Source organism: Mustelus asterias, unplaced genomic scaffold (assembly GCF_964213995.1).
Source record: "Mustelus asterias unplaced genomic scaffold, sMusAst1.hap1.1 HAP1_SCAFFOLD_326, whole genome shotgun sequence".
Lineage (NCBI taxonomy): Eukaryota > Metazoa > Chordata > Chondrichthyes > Carcharhiniformes > Triakidae > Mustelus > Mustelus asterias.
This window is the reverse complement of record NW_027590288.1, coordinates 79,522-94,412: the sequence shown is the minus strand read 5'-3', so window position 1 is coordinate 94,412 and position 14,891 is coordinate 79,522. Positions and strand designations below refer to the sequence as shown.

Here is a 14,891-nt window from a genome sequence, read left to right as displayed (position 1 = left end):
TTTTTTTAGTTGTCCTCTGAAGGCATCCCAATCCTCTGACTTCCCACTATCCCTTGCCTCACGGTATGCTCTTTCCTTTGCTTTATGCTATCCCTGACATTCCTTGTCAGCCAAGGTTGCCTCCTCCTCCCCTTAATGTGTTTCCTCTTTCTTGGAATGAATTTAGGTATACACTATCTCCATTGCCACATTTTTCAACACTCTGGGATGTGGCTCATCTGATCCAGGAAATGTTTCAACCTTCAATACAATTATTTTTTTGAGAACCAACTCTTTATTAATACAGTGGAGCCCCATTGTAACGCGATGGTTGGGGTCCATAAAATGTTATCGCGAATGTTATCGGGGTCGCGCTAAATCACTAAACCGGAAAGAGCAAAAAAAAGGTTCCAATGATTCATCGCGTCATATCCGATTTCGCGCTAAATCGGGGCGCGTTACAACGGGGCTCCGCTGTACCAATTTCTTTCAGTTCCCCCTTTTCACAAGTCCTTTGGTTCCCAAGTATTTCTGGGAGGTTTTCTGCATTTCCTCCATGAAGACCAGCACAAAGTCATTGTTTCCTTTTTCCACCATTTTTCTATTCGCCATTACAAATTCTCCTGTCTCCACTTGTAATAGATCCACATTTGCCCTTGCTAATCTTTTCCTTTTCACATACCTAAGAAGCTTTTACAGTTCACCTTTCTACTTCTCGATGGATTGCATTCATCTCCTCTTCCCCTTATCACTTTTGGTCCTCCTTTGCTGGATTCTGAATGGTAGTCAGGATGTGGAGATGCCGGCGTTGGACTGGGGTAAACACAGTAAGAAGTTTAACAACACCAGGTTAAAGTCCAACAGGTTTATTTGGTGTGGCTTTTGCTACTAAATAAACCTGTTGGACTTTAACCTGGTGTTGTTAAACTTCTTTCTGAATTGTATCCAATCCTTAGCCTTACCACTTTTTCTGACAACCTTATAAGCCATTTTCTTTGATCCAATGCAATCTTTAACTTCTTTTGTTAGCCATGGTTGATTCATCTTTACTGTTGGGTTTTTGTGCTTTAAATGAATGTTCATTTGTTTTTGACCATGAAACTTTCTTTAAATACCAGGCATTGCCTGTCTACCATTAAATCTTTTAATGTATTTTCTCAATCCACTGTAGCCAACTTGCCCCTCATACCTTCATAGTTTCCTTTGCTCAGATTTAAGAGCCTAGTTTCAAAATGAATTACATCAATTTCAAACTTAATGAAAAATTCTATCATATTATGGTCACTATTTCCTAAAGGCTCCTTTACAGCAAGATTATTAATTAGCCCTTTCTCATTACATAATATTAAGCCTGAAATAGCCCGATCCCTAGTTGTTTCTTCCATGCAACAGAAATCCATGTCATTCATACTCCGGGAATTCACCCTCCACAGCATTAGTGCTAATTATGTTCACCCAGTCCCATTATTATCGTATGACCCATGTTACTTACAGCTCTAATTTCCTGATTTATACCGTGCCCAACATTGCTACTTCAGTTTGGTGGCCCATAAGAATCTTTGCTGTTCCTTAGCCCCACCCAAATTTATTCTACATCTTGATCTTTCAATCTAAGATCTTCTCTCACAAGGTCATGTTGTAGGTGGGATCCTCCACAGAAATCCAGAGTGTGAATGCATTTCCAGCATTTTTTGTTTTGGACCCCAAGTTATTTAAATCTTACTTTTAGGATCTCTGAAAAAGAATGGTAAGAATTTTGAGAGGTGGAATGACCCAAGCTTTAATGTGAAGCTTGTGATTAGGTTAGTAAAATGGGACTGTGCCCCCTGGTTATGTGCGGGGCTGTAGGAGATGTTTCATACTGGCGTGTATACCAGGGTTTGACTTCCAGCTCTTCAGAGATTCACATCAGTATGTTATCCAATGACAAGTTCCCACCCACCTGGATGGCGATTTGATGGCAGCTCAGAATTAATCCAGAGATTGCCTCTGGACGGGCAGTGGCAGTTTCCAGTTTGATCATTGAGCTACAATCACTAATTGAGGGACACTCTTGGGAAGAATACAAGGAATAGGCCCTACGATCTAAGAATTGCCAGATGCATGCATTTGTATACCCATTTTCCTATATAAAGGGCATTATTTTCATTAAATGCATTTATTCTTGTGAAGCCTCCTGAAGGTATTCACTCATGTTAGGTTGCCGGTACTTACAGTTCCACCTGCACCCAGCATCTTGCCAACTAACTATTCTTCAGAAACAAAAACAGAAAATGCTGGAAAATCTCAGCAGGTTTGACAGCATCTGTGGGGAGAGAATAGAGCCAGCGTTTCGAGTCTGGATAAGCCTTTCCTCAGAGCTTCGTCAGGGGCTTATCCAGACTTGAAACGTTGGTTCTATTCTCTCCCCACAGATGCTGTCAAACCTGCTGAGATTTTCCAGCATTTTCTGTTTTTGTTTCCGATTTCAGTAGTATTTTGCTTTTATTCTTCATAAGGCATCCAGTGAGTGGATGTGGATAAGTTAAGTAATCTATTAAGTAACTAGGAGAGATTTGCAGCCAATTTCAACCCTGACCTCACTTGATCATAGAAATCATAGAAACCCTGCAGTGCAGAAGGAGGCCATTCGGCCCATCGAGTCTGCACCGACCACAATCCCACCCAGGCCCTACCCCCACATATTTACCCACTGATCCCTCTAACCTACGCATCTCAGGACTCTAAGGGGCAATTTTTAACCTGGCCAATCAACCTAACCCGCACATCTTTGGACTGTGGGAGGAAACCGGAGCACCCGGAGGAAACCCATGCAGACACGAGGAGAATGTGCAAACTCCACACAGACAGTGACCCGAGCCGGGAATCGAACCCGGGACCCTGGAGCTGTGAAGCAGCAGTGCTAACCACTGTGCTACCGTGCCGCCCTTGATGTCCAAACCTATGAAATTTCCTGAAGGATTAACTGGATAGCGATCAGCAATCTTGGCTAAGTTCCCCATCTCCACAGACCAAAGGCACTTAAGACAATTGCAGTGTTTTTGTTGGTGCCCAGCCTGTGTTCAATTCATTTGAACAGGTTTATTTGGTAGCCAATGCCACTAGCTTTCGGAGCGCTGCTCCTTCGTCAGGTGAGTGGGAGATCACGAAGGAGCAGCGCTCCGAAAGCTAGTGGCGTTTGCTACCAAATAAACCTGCTGGACTTTAACCTGGTGTTGTTAGACTCCTCACTGTGTTTACCCCAGTCCAACGCCGGCATCTCCACTTCAATTCATTTAACAGAGGTCAGGGATTGAATTTAAGATTCATGCATCAAAAAGCAGTGCCTCAAGTGAAAAACCTTTTTATTAAACAAAATCTATCTTTCTTCTGGCCTACCCTCTAAACTAATTTGAATTCTCACTCTGTGTTTGTCACCACTACTAGTTCCAATATGGAGAAAGAAGATTCCACGTCTTCATGTTTTCTGCTGCTATGATTTCTCAGACTACTTCTGTTTGTACAACAGGTTCCTCCGCTGGCAGTCGGCTCCTGACTCTGTATTGTTTGTGCTACTTGCCGTTTCTGTTTACAGTCACAAGGCTTGATGAGCTCACCAGGGATTTTAGCACCTGGATTTTGAGATTGTTCCGTTTGTTTGTTTATACTGTTTGATCAGGACGTAACTGAACTTACCTGTCTGTGTTCTACCATTGGGTCCTGGTCAGACCTGGAGTCTGATTCTTTGCTATTTGTTTGTACTGGGTTGAGTTTTAGGGCGTTAACCTGTCAGTTATTAGAACATAGAAAAGCTACAGCACAAACAGGCCCTTCGGCCCACAAGTTGCGCCGAACATGTCCCTACCTACTAGGCTTACCTATAACCCTCTATCTTACTAACTTCCATGAACTTATCCAAAAGTCTCTTAAAAGACCCTATCGAATCTGCCTCCACCACCACTACCGGCAGCCGATTCCACGCACCCACCATCCTCTGAGTGAAAAACTTACCCCTAACATCTCCTCTGCACCTACTCCCCAGCACCCTAAACCTGTGACCTCTTGTGGCAACCATTTCAGCCCTGGGTAAAAGCCTCTGAGAATCCACTCTATCAATACCCCTCAACATCTTATACACCTCTATCAGGTCACCTCTCATCCTTCGCCTCTCCAAGGAGAAAAGACCTAGCTCTCCCAACCTATCCTCATAAGGCATGCCACCTAATCCAGGCAACACCCTTGTAAATCTCCTCTGCACCATTTCTATGGCTTCCACGTCCTTTCTGTAATGAGGCGACCAGAGTGGAGAGTTGAGGAGATTTCCTCTCTGTATTTTTCCTCCCTTCTCATGCGTTGGAAGTACACACGTGGCTAAGTTCTGCTTTTCTTCTGAGGCAGTCTCTTGGGATTAAGGATGACTTGCTACCACTTGGGTCAATGGATTCTGATATTCCTGAAGCCAAATGTGCAACCTGCAGACTCTGCGATATGTGTGATTGGTGCTGGGCGAAAGGTTGGATATACAGGTTGTTTGGAGGTTTGTGTTCCGATGCCTTGATTTTGCTTCTGCAGGTTCCCAACAGAGTCTCCCAATGTGTTTGGTGTCTTCCCAGATGAGCCTTCTCCATTTTGGTTGGTCACAAGTCAGGGACTCCCAACAGTTGGCAGGGATGTTAAGAGTTCTTTAGGGAGGCTTTGGGGACATCCCAAAAGAGTTTCTGCTGTCCTCCATGGAGTCTCTGCAGCCAATTTTGGAGAAAAGCAGTCACTTCAGGGTTTTGACGGCAGGCGTACAAACTACATTTCTCACCCTGCAGAGCTGGCTTTGAATGGCTAGCGCCTCAATGTTGGCATGTTGGCTTGGGAGAGAACATTGCTGTTGGACCAACACTGAGTCTGGAGAATCTTGTGAAGGCACTACCTGTGATACTTCACCAGTGCTTTGAAGTACCTGTTGTGGGTTGCCATTCCCTTGCCTAATGAAATGCCCCAAATACCAAACTTGCCAATGGGGTGGGCACACAATTCCAGTTGTTAACTCTCTCCACAGAAGCTGCCTGATCCACTGAGCAAATCCAGCTTTCCCTGTTTTTATTTTACATTTCCAGCACCTGCAGTACTTTGATTTTGTATTAGTATTAAATTGTTAATATGATTTTGTTTTTCTCCGAGTTGTACTTTGTTGTGTGTAACAATTCCTAGCCCCGAGAATTTCCAACGTTCAGGCTTTTAAGTAAAGCTGTGTATGGCCATGAGATTGGAGATTCAAACTGACCCATTTTATCTGAGTTGGACAGTGAGCTGTTAGCACACCTGTGGCTGAAACTCTATCCTGCTACAACACCCTCCCTGATAGTGATCTGCCTGGAATGTACTGTCTGTGTTCCAGCATTTTCTCAAGATCATTTGATTAACACAGAAGCCGCTTTATTCCAGTATATAGAGGTTAAATAATACTTAGTTAATTGTGAATAATAATTTCAACAACATTTTGTGCGATTGCTGTCAGGAGTCCCTCAGGCCTGAGGAAACTTCTGCCTATCTCATAGAAACTTATAAAATTCTAACAGGATTAGACAGGGTAGATTCAGAAAGAATGTTCCCGATGGTGGGGGGAGTCCAGAACTAGGGGTCATAGTTTGAGGATAAGGGGTAAACCTTTTGGGACTGAGGTGAGGAGGAATTTCTTCACCCAGAGAGTGGTGAATCCATGGAATTCACTCCCACAGAAAGTAGTTGAGGCCAAAACCTTGTGTGATTTCAAGAAGAAATTAGATATAGCTCCTGGGGCTAAACGGATTAAGGGAAATGGGAGTAGGATATTGAATTTGATGATCTGCCAGGGTCAAAATGAATGACCGAGCAGGCTCAAAGGGCCAAATGGCTTACTCCTACTTCTATTTACTGTGTTTCTATGTATAGAAGGGCTGACCATTGTGGGAGAGAGAGGTATGCTGGAGGATGGGAAGCCAATCAGAAGAGCACTGGGACAGACTGATTTTGGAGGTTAAAAAGATATGAATGAGGTTTTGGAAAAAAGATGGACTGAGGCAGAGTTGGACATGGATAATATTTTGGAGGTGGAACTAGTTGGCAACTAACATCAGTGTTGAATAGGATGCCGAGGTTGCAAACAGTTGTCAGGAAGGGGACTAGAATTGTTGGTGAGGGGATGGAACTTGCAGCAAAGGCAGGTGATGGCCGATGTGAATTCAAGTCCCAGTCCCAGTCTTGAGCACAATCTAGGCTAACAGTGCAGTGCTCCTTCAGATTAGATGGTAAGCTGAACTCTTTCTCAGATCTCTCATGTGGACGTACAAAGTCCCATGACACCATCTGAAGATAACCATGACGTTCTCCTACAGTCCTGCCCAATAAAAGTACACCCGGCAGCAAATGCACTATTTTTCTCCCTTATTGCTGATTCTGCTGCTGTTATTCCTTTTACTAAGTGGTCTCACAGCACCAGGTTAAAGTCCCAGCAGATTTATTTGGTAGCACGAGCTTTCGGAGCACCGCTCCTTCATCAGGTGAGTGCCTCATCAGGTGAGTGCCTCATCAGGTGAGTGCCTCATCAGGTGAGTGCCTCATCAGGTGAGTGCCTCATCAGGCACTCACCTGATGAGGGACTCACCTGATGAGGGACTCACCTGATGAGGCACTCACCTGATGAAGGAGCGACACTCCGAAAGCTCGTGCTACCAAATAAATCTGTTGGACTTTAACCTGGTGTTGCGAGACTACTTACTGTGCCTACCCCAATCCAACACCGGCAACTCCACATCATGGCTAACACCGTTATTCCTTTTAAATACCCTTTTTTTTAAAGAAAATAAAGTTCCTTTTTTTGGTGCCCAAGATCAGATGGTCATCTTTGGAAGCATCCTTCCAGTGGGCTTACCAGATTGTGCATGTCACAGAAGACCAGTGACATTCAGTGCTACTTCAAGGCAGATTCATTCCACTAATTGGAGACAGAAGTCGAGATACTTAATGACTTCTGCGGTGGAAAAATCTCTTCTGAAGTGGGTGAGAGGAGATGCTGTGGCGAGGAAGTCTCCATCTGGTGTGCAAATCAGTCTAAAGTATCAAAGTGCTTCTCCATGGAAACTGCTAATTATACTGCAACTGGCCTTGCAGTTTGTTGCTAGGTTACAAGGCTAAAACCTGATCCCACTGGGTTGCTCTAGATAGCTATGAGGAACCAGCAGAGGCTTATATTATAAATGAGTGAAGCTTAATCTCCATGTTGTATGTCACACTAATCTATAATTTTATTTGCTCCCATGCTGAAAACTGCCCCTCGCTCTTCCAGTATTCCTCATCACAAATTATTAAATGCATTTGCTTCCAGGTCGGGATACCAATTAAAATAACACTGCATTGAATACGACCTACTTATGTGTGGAAGTGAAACAGGGCAGTTTCGTTCGGAGTTGCTGCTAGCAAGGGAACGTTACTAGGCTCACTACTCCACACTCCCGTGGCCGTTTCACAACTTCAGTTACAATTAGCGATTGTGGAGGTGAAATAACTCCTCAGAGGCCAGTGTCTCTTCACCAGATTCCCTTTATTTACAAATTTATCTCCACTCCTAAGAGTGGACAAAGTCCCTCATGGTAGGCTAGTGAAAAAGGTTGGATCCCATGGGATAAAGGGGGAGGTGGCTAGATGGGTGGAGAATTGGCTTGGTCATAGAAGACAGAGGGTGGTAGTGGAAGGGTCTTTTTCCGGCTGGAGGCCTGTGACTAGTGGTGTACCGCAGGGCTCTGTATTGGGACCTCTGCTGTTTGTGATTTATATAAATGATCTGGAAGAAGGAGTAACTGGGGTGATCAGTAAGTTTGCGGACGACACAAAACTGGCAGGACTTGCAGATAGTGAGGAACATTGTCAGAGGCTACAGAAGGATATAGATAGGCTGGAAATTTGGGCAAGGAAATGGCAGATGGAGTTCAATCCTGATAAATGCGAAGTGATGCATTTTGGTGGGAATAATGTAGGGAGGAGCTACACGATAAATGGAAGAACCATAAAGGGTGTAGAGACGCAGAGGGACCTGGGTGTGCAAGTCCACAGATCTTTGAAGGTGACGTCACAGGTGGAGAAGGTGGTGAAGAAGGCATATGGCATGCTTGCCTTTATAGGACGGGGCATAGAGTATAAAAGTTGGGGTCTGATGTTGCAGATGTATAGAACGTTGGTTCGGCCGCATTTGGAATACTGCGTCCAGTTCTGGTCGCCACACTACCAGAAGGACGTGGAGGCTTTGGAGAGAGTACAGAGGAGGTTTACCAGGATGTTGCCTGGTATGGAGGGGCTTGGTTATGAGGAGAGATTGGGGAAACTGGGGTTGTTCTCCTTGGAAAGACGGAGGATGAGGGGAGACTTAATAGAGGTGTATAAAATTATGAAAGGCATAGATAGGGTGAACGGTGGGAAGCTTTTCCCCGGGTCGGTGGTGACGTTCACGAGGGGTCATAGGTTCAAGGTGAAGGGGGGGAGGTTTAACACAGATATCAGAAGGACATATTTCACACAGAGGGTCGTGGGGGCCTGGAATGTGTTGCCGGGCAAGGTGGTGGAGGCGGACACACTGGGAACGTTTAAGACTTATCTAGACAGCTATATGAACGGAGTGGGAATGGAGGGATACAAAAGAGTGATCTAGTTTGGACCAGGGAGCGGCGCGGGCTAATTGTTCCTGGTTTCTCGTTTCAAGGCTTCATTCTACGATCATCTTGCTGGTGCCAGTACAGAGTGATACTGCGGATAGTTGGGAACCTGTCTCGGGGGCAGGGGATTCATATGGTGTTCGTGGAAGTGGAAATGACTAGGGTTGGGAAGCATTTTCCGATCGGGGCCATTGTGATCTCCTGGACTCGTTTCGATCGCCTCAGGGGGTCGGAGAGGAATTTCCCAGATTTTTTTTTCCCCATATTGGCCCTGGGGTTTTTCACTCTGGGTTTTCGCCTCTCCCTGGAGATCACATGGTCTGGAATGGGGGGGTGGGGGTAAGTTAATAGGTTGTAATGAACAAAGCATCGTAGCTGTGAGGGACAGCTCGGTGGATAGGATATTGGTATGTAGATAGGCTGGAAAATTGGGTGGGGATCCTGGATTCAGGATTCAATCCTGGACTGGGGAGCGGCGCGGGCTTGGAGGGCCGAAGGGCCTGTTCCTGTGCTGTATTGTTCTTTGTTCTTTGTTCTTTGTTCTTTGTTCTTTGCTTCAGGCACAAAGTCAGAATCCGGAGTGTCATTAGATTGGGCAGACAATCATTACCTCATTCAGGGAGCTCATACTCTCAAGAGGCCAACCTCGTGGGCCTCATTATGGTCATTACAAAAAGTGTTCTCCCTTCAGGTGAATGGGGCAAAGAAAGGGAGAAGTAAACCTCCTTCCTCCAATCCCCTTTAGCCGTGAGCGAGGTACCAGAGGATTGGAGAGTAATTTAACATTGTTCCTCTGTTTAAGAAGGGCAGAAGAGACAATCCCAGAAATTACAGGCCTGTGAGCCTTGCATCAGTGGTGGGGAAATTATTGGAGAAGATTCTTAGGGACAGGGTGTACTCACAGTTGGAAGAGAATAGGCTTATTAGCGATAGGCAGCATGGTTTTGTGAAGGGGAGATCGTGTCTCACAAACTTGATTGAGTTCTTTGAGGAAGTGACAAGAAAAATTGACCAGGGCAGTGGATGTTGTATCATCGGTCAGGGCGTTGAACACAGGAATTGGAAAATCATGTTGCAGCTGTATAAGACTTTGGTTCGGCTGCATTTGGAGTATTGTGTACAATTCTGGTCGCCACACTACTGGAAGGATGTTGATGCATTGGAAAGGGTGCAGAAGAGATTTACCAGGATGTTGCCTGGTTTGGAGGATACGGACTATGAAGAAAGGTTGAATGAACTTGGATTGTTTTCACTGGAGCGCGGAGGATGAGGGGGGGACCTGATAGAGATTTACAAGGTTATGACAGGCTTGGATAGAGTGGATAGGCAGAGTCTTTTTCCCAGGGTCGAAGGGTTAATTACTCGAGGGCATTGGTTGTCAGTGAGAGGGGGGAATGTTTAAAAGAGATGTGAGGGGCAAGTCTTTCACACAGAGGGTGGTGAATGCCTGGAACGCGCTGCTGGGGGCGGTGGTGGAAGCAGATTCTATCACAACGTTCAAGAGGCATCTGGATAGACACATGAACAGGGAGGGAATAGAGGGACATGGACCACATAGAGGCAAGAAAATATTAGATTAGAGAGGCATCTGTGTCAGCACAGACTTGATGGGCCGAAGGGCCTGTTCCTGTGCTGTACTGTTCTTTCTTTGTTCTTTGTAAACCCCAGAAAATTAATTTTGTTCAGGTCAGTAGTCTCATCCAGGAAAACAACTGGGAATTTACGATGTTTTCCGTATTGGAAAGGTAAGTCAGACCGGTATTCTCCTAGGTGCTATTCTTGACATCTTAAAATGACTATTTGTTTGGAGACTGAGGACAAGTTTATGTTTAGCTGTGATGCCTCTGGCAGCTGAATATCCCATTTGAATTATTTATTGAGAATGGGATCCTGGGTGAAGTAACAGAGGAATAGATGTGGAGGCGTTAGAGAGAGTGCAGAGAAGGTTTACCAGGATGTTGCCTGGTATGGAGGGTCTTAGCTATGAGGAGAGATTGGGTAGACTGGGGTTGTTCTCCTTGGAAAGACGGAGAATGAGGGGAGATCTAATAGAGGTGTACAAGATTATGAAGGGTATAGATAGGGTGAACAGTGGGAAGCTTTTTCCCAGGTCGGAGGTGACGATCACGAGAGGTCACAGGCTCAAGGTGAGAGGGACGAAGTATAACTCAGATATCAGAGGGACGTTTTTTACACAGAGGATGGTGGGGGCCTGGAATGCGCTGCCAAGTAGGGTGGTGGAGGCAGGCACGCTGACATCGTTTAAGACTTACCTGGATAGTCACATGAGCAGCCTGGGAATGGAGGGATACAAACGATTGGTCGAGTTGGACCAAGGAGCGGCACAGGCTTGGAGGGCCGAAGGGCCTGTTTCCTGTGCTGTACTGTTCTTTGTTCTTTGTTAGAGAAAATTAGTTGGAGGAGTTTTGTAGTAGTTTGCTGTTTTATTTAGATTGCTTGTATATGAAGGCTAACATTGAAAATGAAGTTTTGTTTTACACTAATAATTTGTGATTTGTTTTGTTACTTTTTCAGATGTCTGGGAATGGCACCAACATGTACTCATATATCAATCGCGGTGTAGAGTCGGACAACTTGTGAACGAATCAGAAGGGAGATTTAATGTGGAAAGCTGCGTCTAATTCGTACTGACAGTGGGGCAGCTGTGAAACTTAATTTTAAATCTATTCTGTCAATTTAAAATATATTCAAAGAAATGTTTTTTTCAGGGAAAAATGTTGGATCTCCTCCCACTGCCATTGCTGACTGCAAGGACCTTGAAAGAAATGAGGGGACATATCGGGAACTTTACTGTACAATTACAACTAGATATCCAACATTTAGGATACAGGCCAATTTTATGAACTTTGGGACATGGTGGAAAGGCCACTGGTACTGCACACAATATGGCCAAATGAGAAATGGGAGGGTGACTTTACTTTGTGGCACGGATATTCAAAGGCTTGAACGACATTGTGGGGAAGAGGGGGTGGGGGTTGATCCTGTGGGCTGTTGTACGGGAATCACAGGGGGTCCAGTTGGGCTGCAGCATAGAACAGGAATTGCTGGTTCCCTTTGGGATTCAGCGTAGTTTGTTAAATTGCTGGGATCTGTATGGACTGTGCGCTGTTGTACAGTTCCCTTACCGGTAGGACCATTCATTTTCCAATCATATAAGCATTACTGAAATTCTACATTTTTTATTGGGTTAATGACATTTAATTTGAGAAAACCATATGCACAACTCGAATGCAAGTGTATTATTTCCAGGACAAAGTAGTTTCTGACGGTTTGGATTGGTTTGGTGACAGGAAGAGAGGCAGCTTTTTCTACTGAGTCTGAGTAATTTGCAATAATTACTCACCTGCATGGTACTAAGAGATTAGTGCTAATATGTTGTTTATTATTGTCAGTTTAACCAGTTCTGCTGCACAGGGCAATTTTCATACATTAGCATTGGTGTGGATTATAATCCATCCTAGGCGTACAATTACCATCTCATAGAAGATTGGGTGCCTTCTCAAGGTTTCAAAAGAAGCTGTTATGACTGCAGCATAACCTAAAATTCCACCTATGAGCTCTTTGTAGTAGTGAGCACAAAAGGTACAGGACTCAAAAACCTTTCACGTCTCTTGAGTTCTGATCTGGAGTGAACTGCTGGTTTAGCATCAACTTCACATGTGAACCTCATGAGCAGATTATTTTTCCTGTTACCCAAATGTACAGAAAGGAAAGATTTTTTACTTTACTTTTCTGCTTCTTTAATCTCTGATATTAGCTAATGTACAACATGCCACACCATATGTAAACGTGCAAACAAATCTTTATAGTTAAGTCGCATATTTGCAGAAATTTCTTTTACATGAAGGACAATCACTTTGTCCCATTTCCTCTGCTCCTTTATTATTTGTGATGTTTCTTCGGCCTATGTTTGAATAAAACTGTGTGTGAAAATGCTGGTGGGTGGGATGCCCACTTGCCTCCACCTACAGTATCCAGTAGATCATTTATTTGGAGGCATGCAAACAAATCTAAAACAATTAGCTTACAAAAGTTTCCCTCTCCACTGACTACTTTCAGCACGTTCCCCCCTCCCCCAATCCTCACTGCATGTCCCCTGCATCCTTTAATTCCAAATTGGAAACTTTCTGTGCACTTTTCCGTACTCTCACCCCCTCTATGCTGAGTCACATTAGCTGTGGATGCAGCTTTGATAACAGAAGTATACACTCCCCATTTCACTGTTGCGATTACTCGCAAACATTGCATGTTGTAACTTTTCTTCAAGGAAACTGGCGTGAGGAGGTATGAGGTAGGGATCAAACACAAATGTTGAATGCCAGGTGCCAAATTTCAAGTGCGTGTTTAAGTTTTCTTATTCAGCTGAAGCTTTATTGTTGCCTCAAGGATGAATCATTGAGTTCCGGACTAACTGTTTTCTCCACAGAGTGTTCTGTGGGCAGTGAAACCAGTTGCATGATGGAACTTTCACTGTTTGATCGGGAATTGCAGTTTCCTGTATGTTTATGTGTGTATGCGTAAGATGGCTGCCCTTCAATTTTTATACATAGCTTTTAAATCTTTGGTCATTTTTTTCTGTCTGAGCTGTATATAAGCACAAAGTTAGTGTTCTTTCTTACATGAGGTAGACGTGAGGATGTGTTCTGACATTGTGGCCTTTATGGTCTGAGGGATCAGAAGATTTCTGGGTTGACCCAAGAACAATCTCTCTGCTGGAAATGTCTCCTGGAAGGGCAAAACTTACCTGACGAAGGAGCAGCGCTCCGAAAGCTAGTGGATTTTGCTACCAAATAAACCTGTTGGACTTTAACCTGGTGTTGTGAGACTTCTTACAGGGCAAAACTGACCAAGGATGTGTACATAAGTAAATGTGTCCCTCCAATAAGCTTCGCAGATTTGTTTTCTAATGTATTAACCAACATCTGATTCAGCTGGAGACCGGTTCCAGAGGTAGCTAAGGGTTAAATAATTGTTCTGGATTGTGGAAATTCCCTGGCTATGCCAACAGTAAAAACTGGTTACTTTCCACATCTTCTGCTAGCTGGCTGACTCGGGAGTTACAGAAGTATCCATTGATTTTGGTCAGGAATAAATATTGGCCAAGACATTAGAGAACATTAGAGAAGAGATCTAATGCCTTGGCCAATATTTATCCCTCAACCAAAGTCACTAAATTATGTCATTTTCAGCAACATTTACAAAATCTGCAGTCAGAAGAGAGAGAGAGACTGATTAAAATTTTAGACTCCTAAAGCTTCTAGCTTAAAGCTTTGGGAGCTGTACAATGTATTGCGGTGTAGCAGCGCAAAGCAGATTTATCTAAACCAGGTCGTGAAGGTGCTGGTTAAGAACAAAGCTTGATCTGGGAGGCTTAAGATGTCACTGAGCCCTTTCACAAAGGAACAGTGTTAACAATGTGACTGCAGGCCAGAATATAAACTGCAATTAAGTTCTTGTTTGAAATCCTTGCTTTATTGTAATCCTAAAACCATTGTGCTGCAATTTGAAACCTATTTATTGTACTTCCACTGTGTGTCTGCATGTGTGTGCGTATATATGTATAATATATATATATCTCACTGTTGCTTTCGTCCTCTGTACTTTTAAGTAACTTGATTCATTACTAATTATATTTATAACTGCTGAATAAAACTACACTCCTGTTTGAGGATTGCAGCATATATAAAACATATGCATGTTATTTTTTGTATTAAAATTCTTCTAATGGTAATATTGGCCTTAACTATCACACACTGCTTTTTAAGATTTTTGGGAAATTGCCAAATTGATAATGCAGAGAAGATTGTGAAATGTCAGTATCATCTGTATCTGAAAATAAAGGGAAAATAATTATTTTTGAAAGATTTGTTTTGTCTGCTTGCTAATTGGTCACAGTTTTTCTGTACCGCACTGCAATTGTTTAGGGCTCATTCACTTGGCTCTCCTCAGTTACAGTTTCAAATCATCCCTGTTGTCCTCTCTTTTGATAGAAAAATCAAAACCTCAAAATATCCCAAAGGCTTTAAACAGTCGGTGAAGCATTTTTCAAGTATGGTCATTCTCTTGATGCAGGGAAATGCAGCAGCTATTTGTCGGTAATATCACGAGAGGTGAGAAACAAGGCACGAACCCGATTTTTTTCACCTCTCGCCCAATCTTAGCAGCTTGCCACGCCGATCAATCAGCGGGACGAGCCAGTAAGATTGCCCCCTTTGCCATTTTCTGGGAAAATTCCAT

General features: G+C 43.8%; 1 protein-coding gene across 1 annotated transcript in view; it reads left to right on the top strand.

Annotated features, from left to right (window-relative positions):
* The window catches only part of LOC144486375 (uncharacterized), a 54,131-nt gene extending 39,616 nt beyond the window's left edge, over window positions 1–14,515 (top strand). The window contains exon 8 of the mRNA XM_078204410.1: window positions 11,169–14,515. Coding sequence (XP_078060536.1) covers window positions 11,169–11,234 — 66 coding nt within the window. The 3' untranslated portion in view covers window positions 11,235–14,515. The remainder of the gene's footprint in view (window positions 1–11,168) is intronic.
* The last annotated feature ends 376 nt before the right edge of the window (window positions 14,516–14,891 follow it).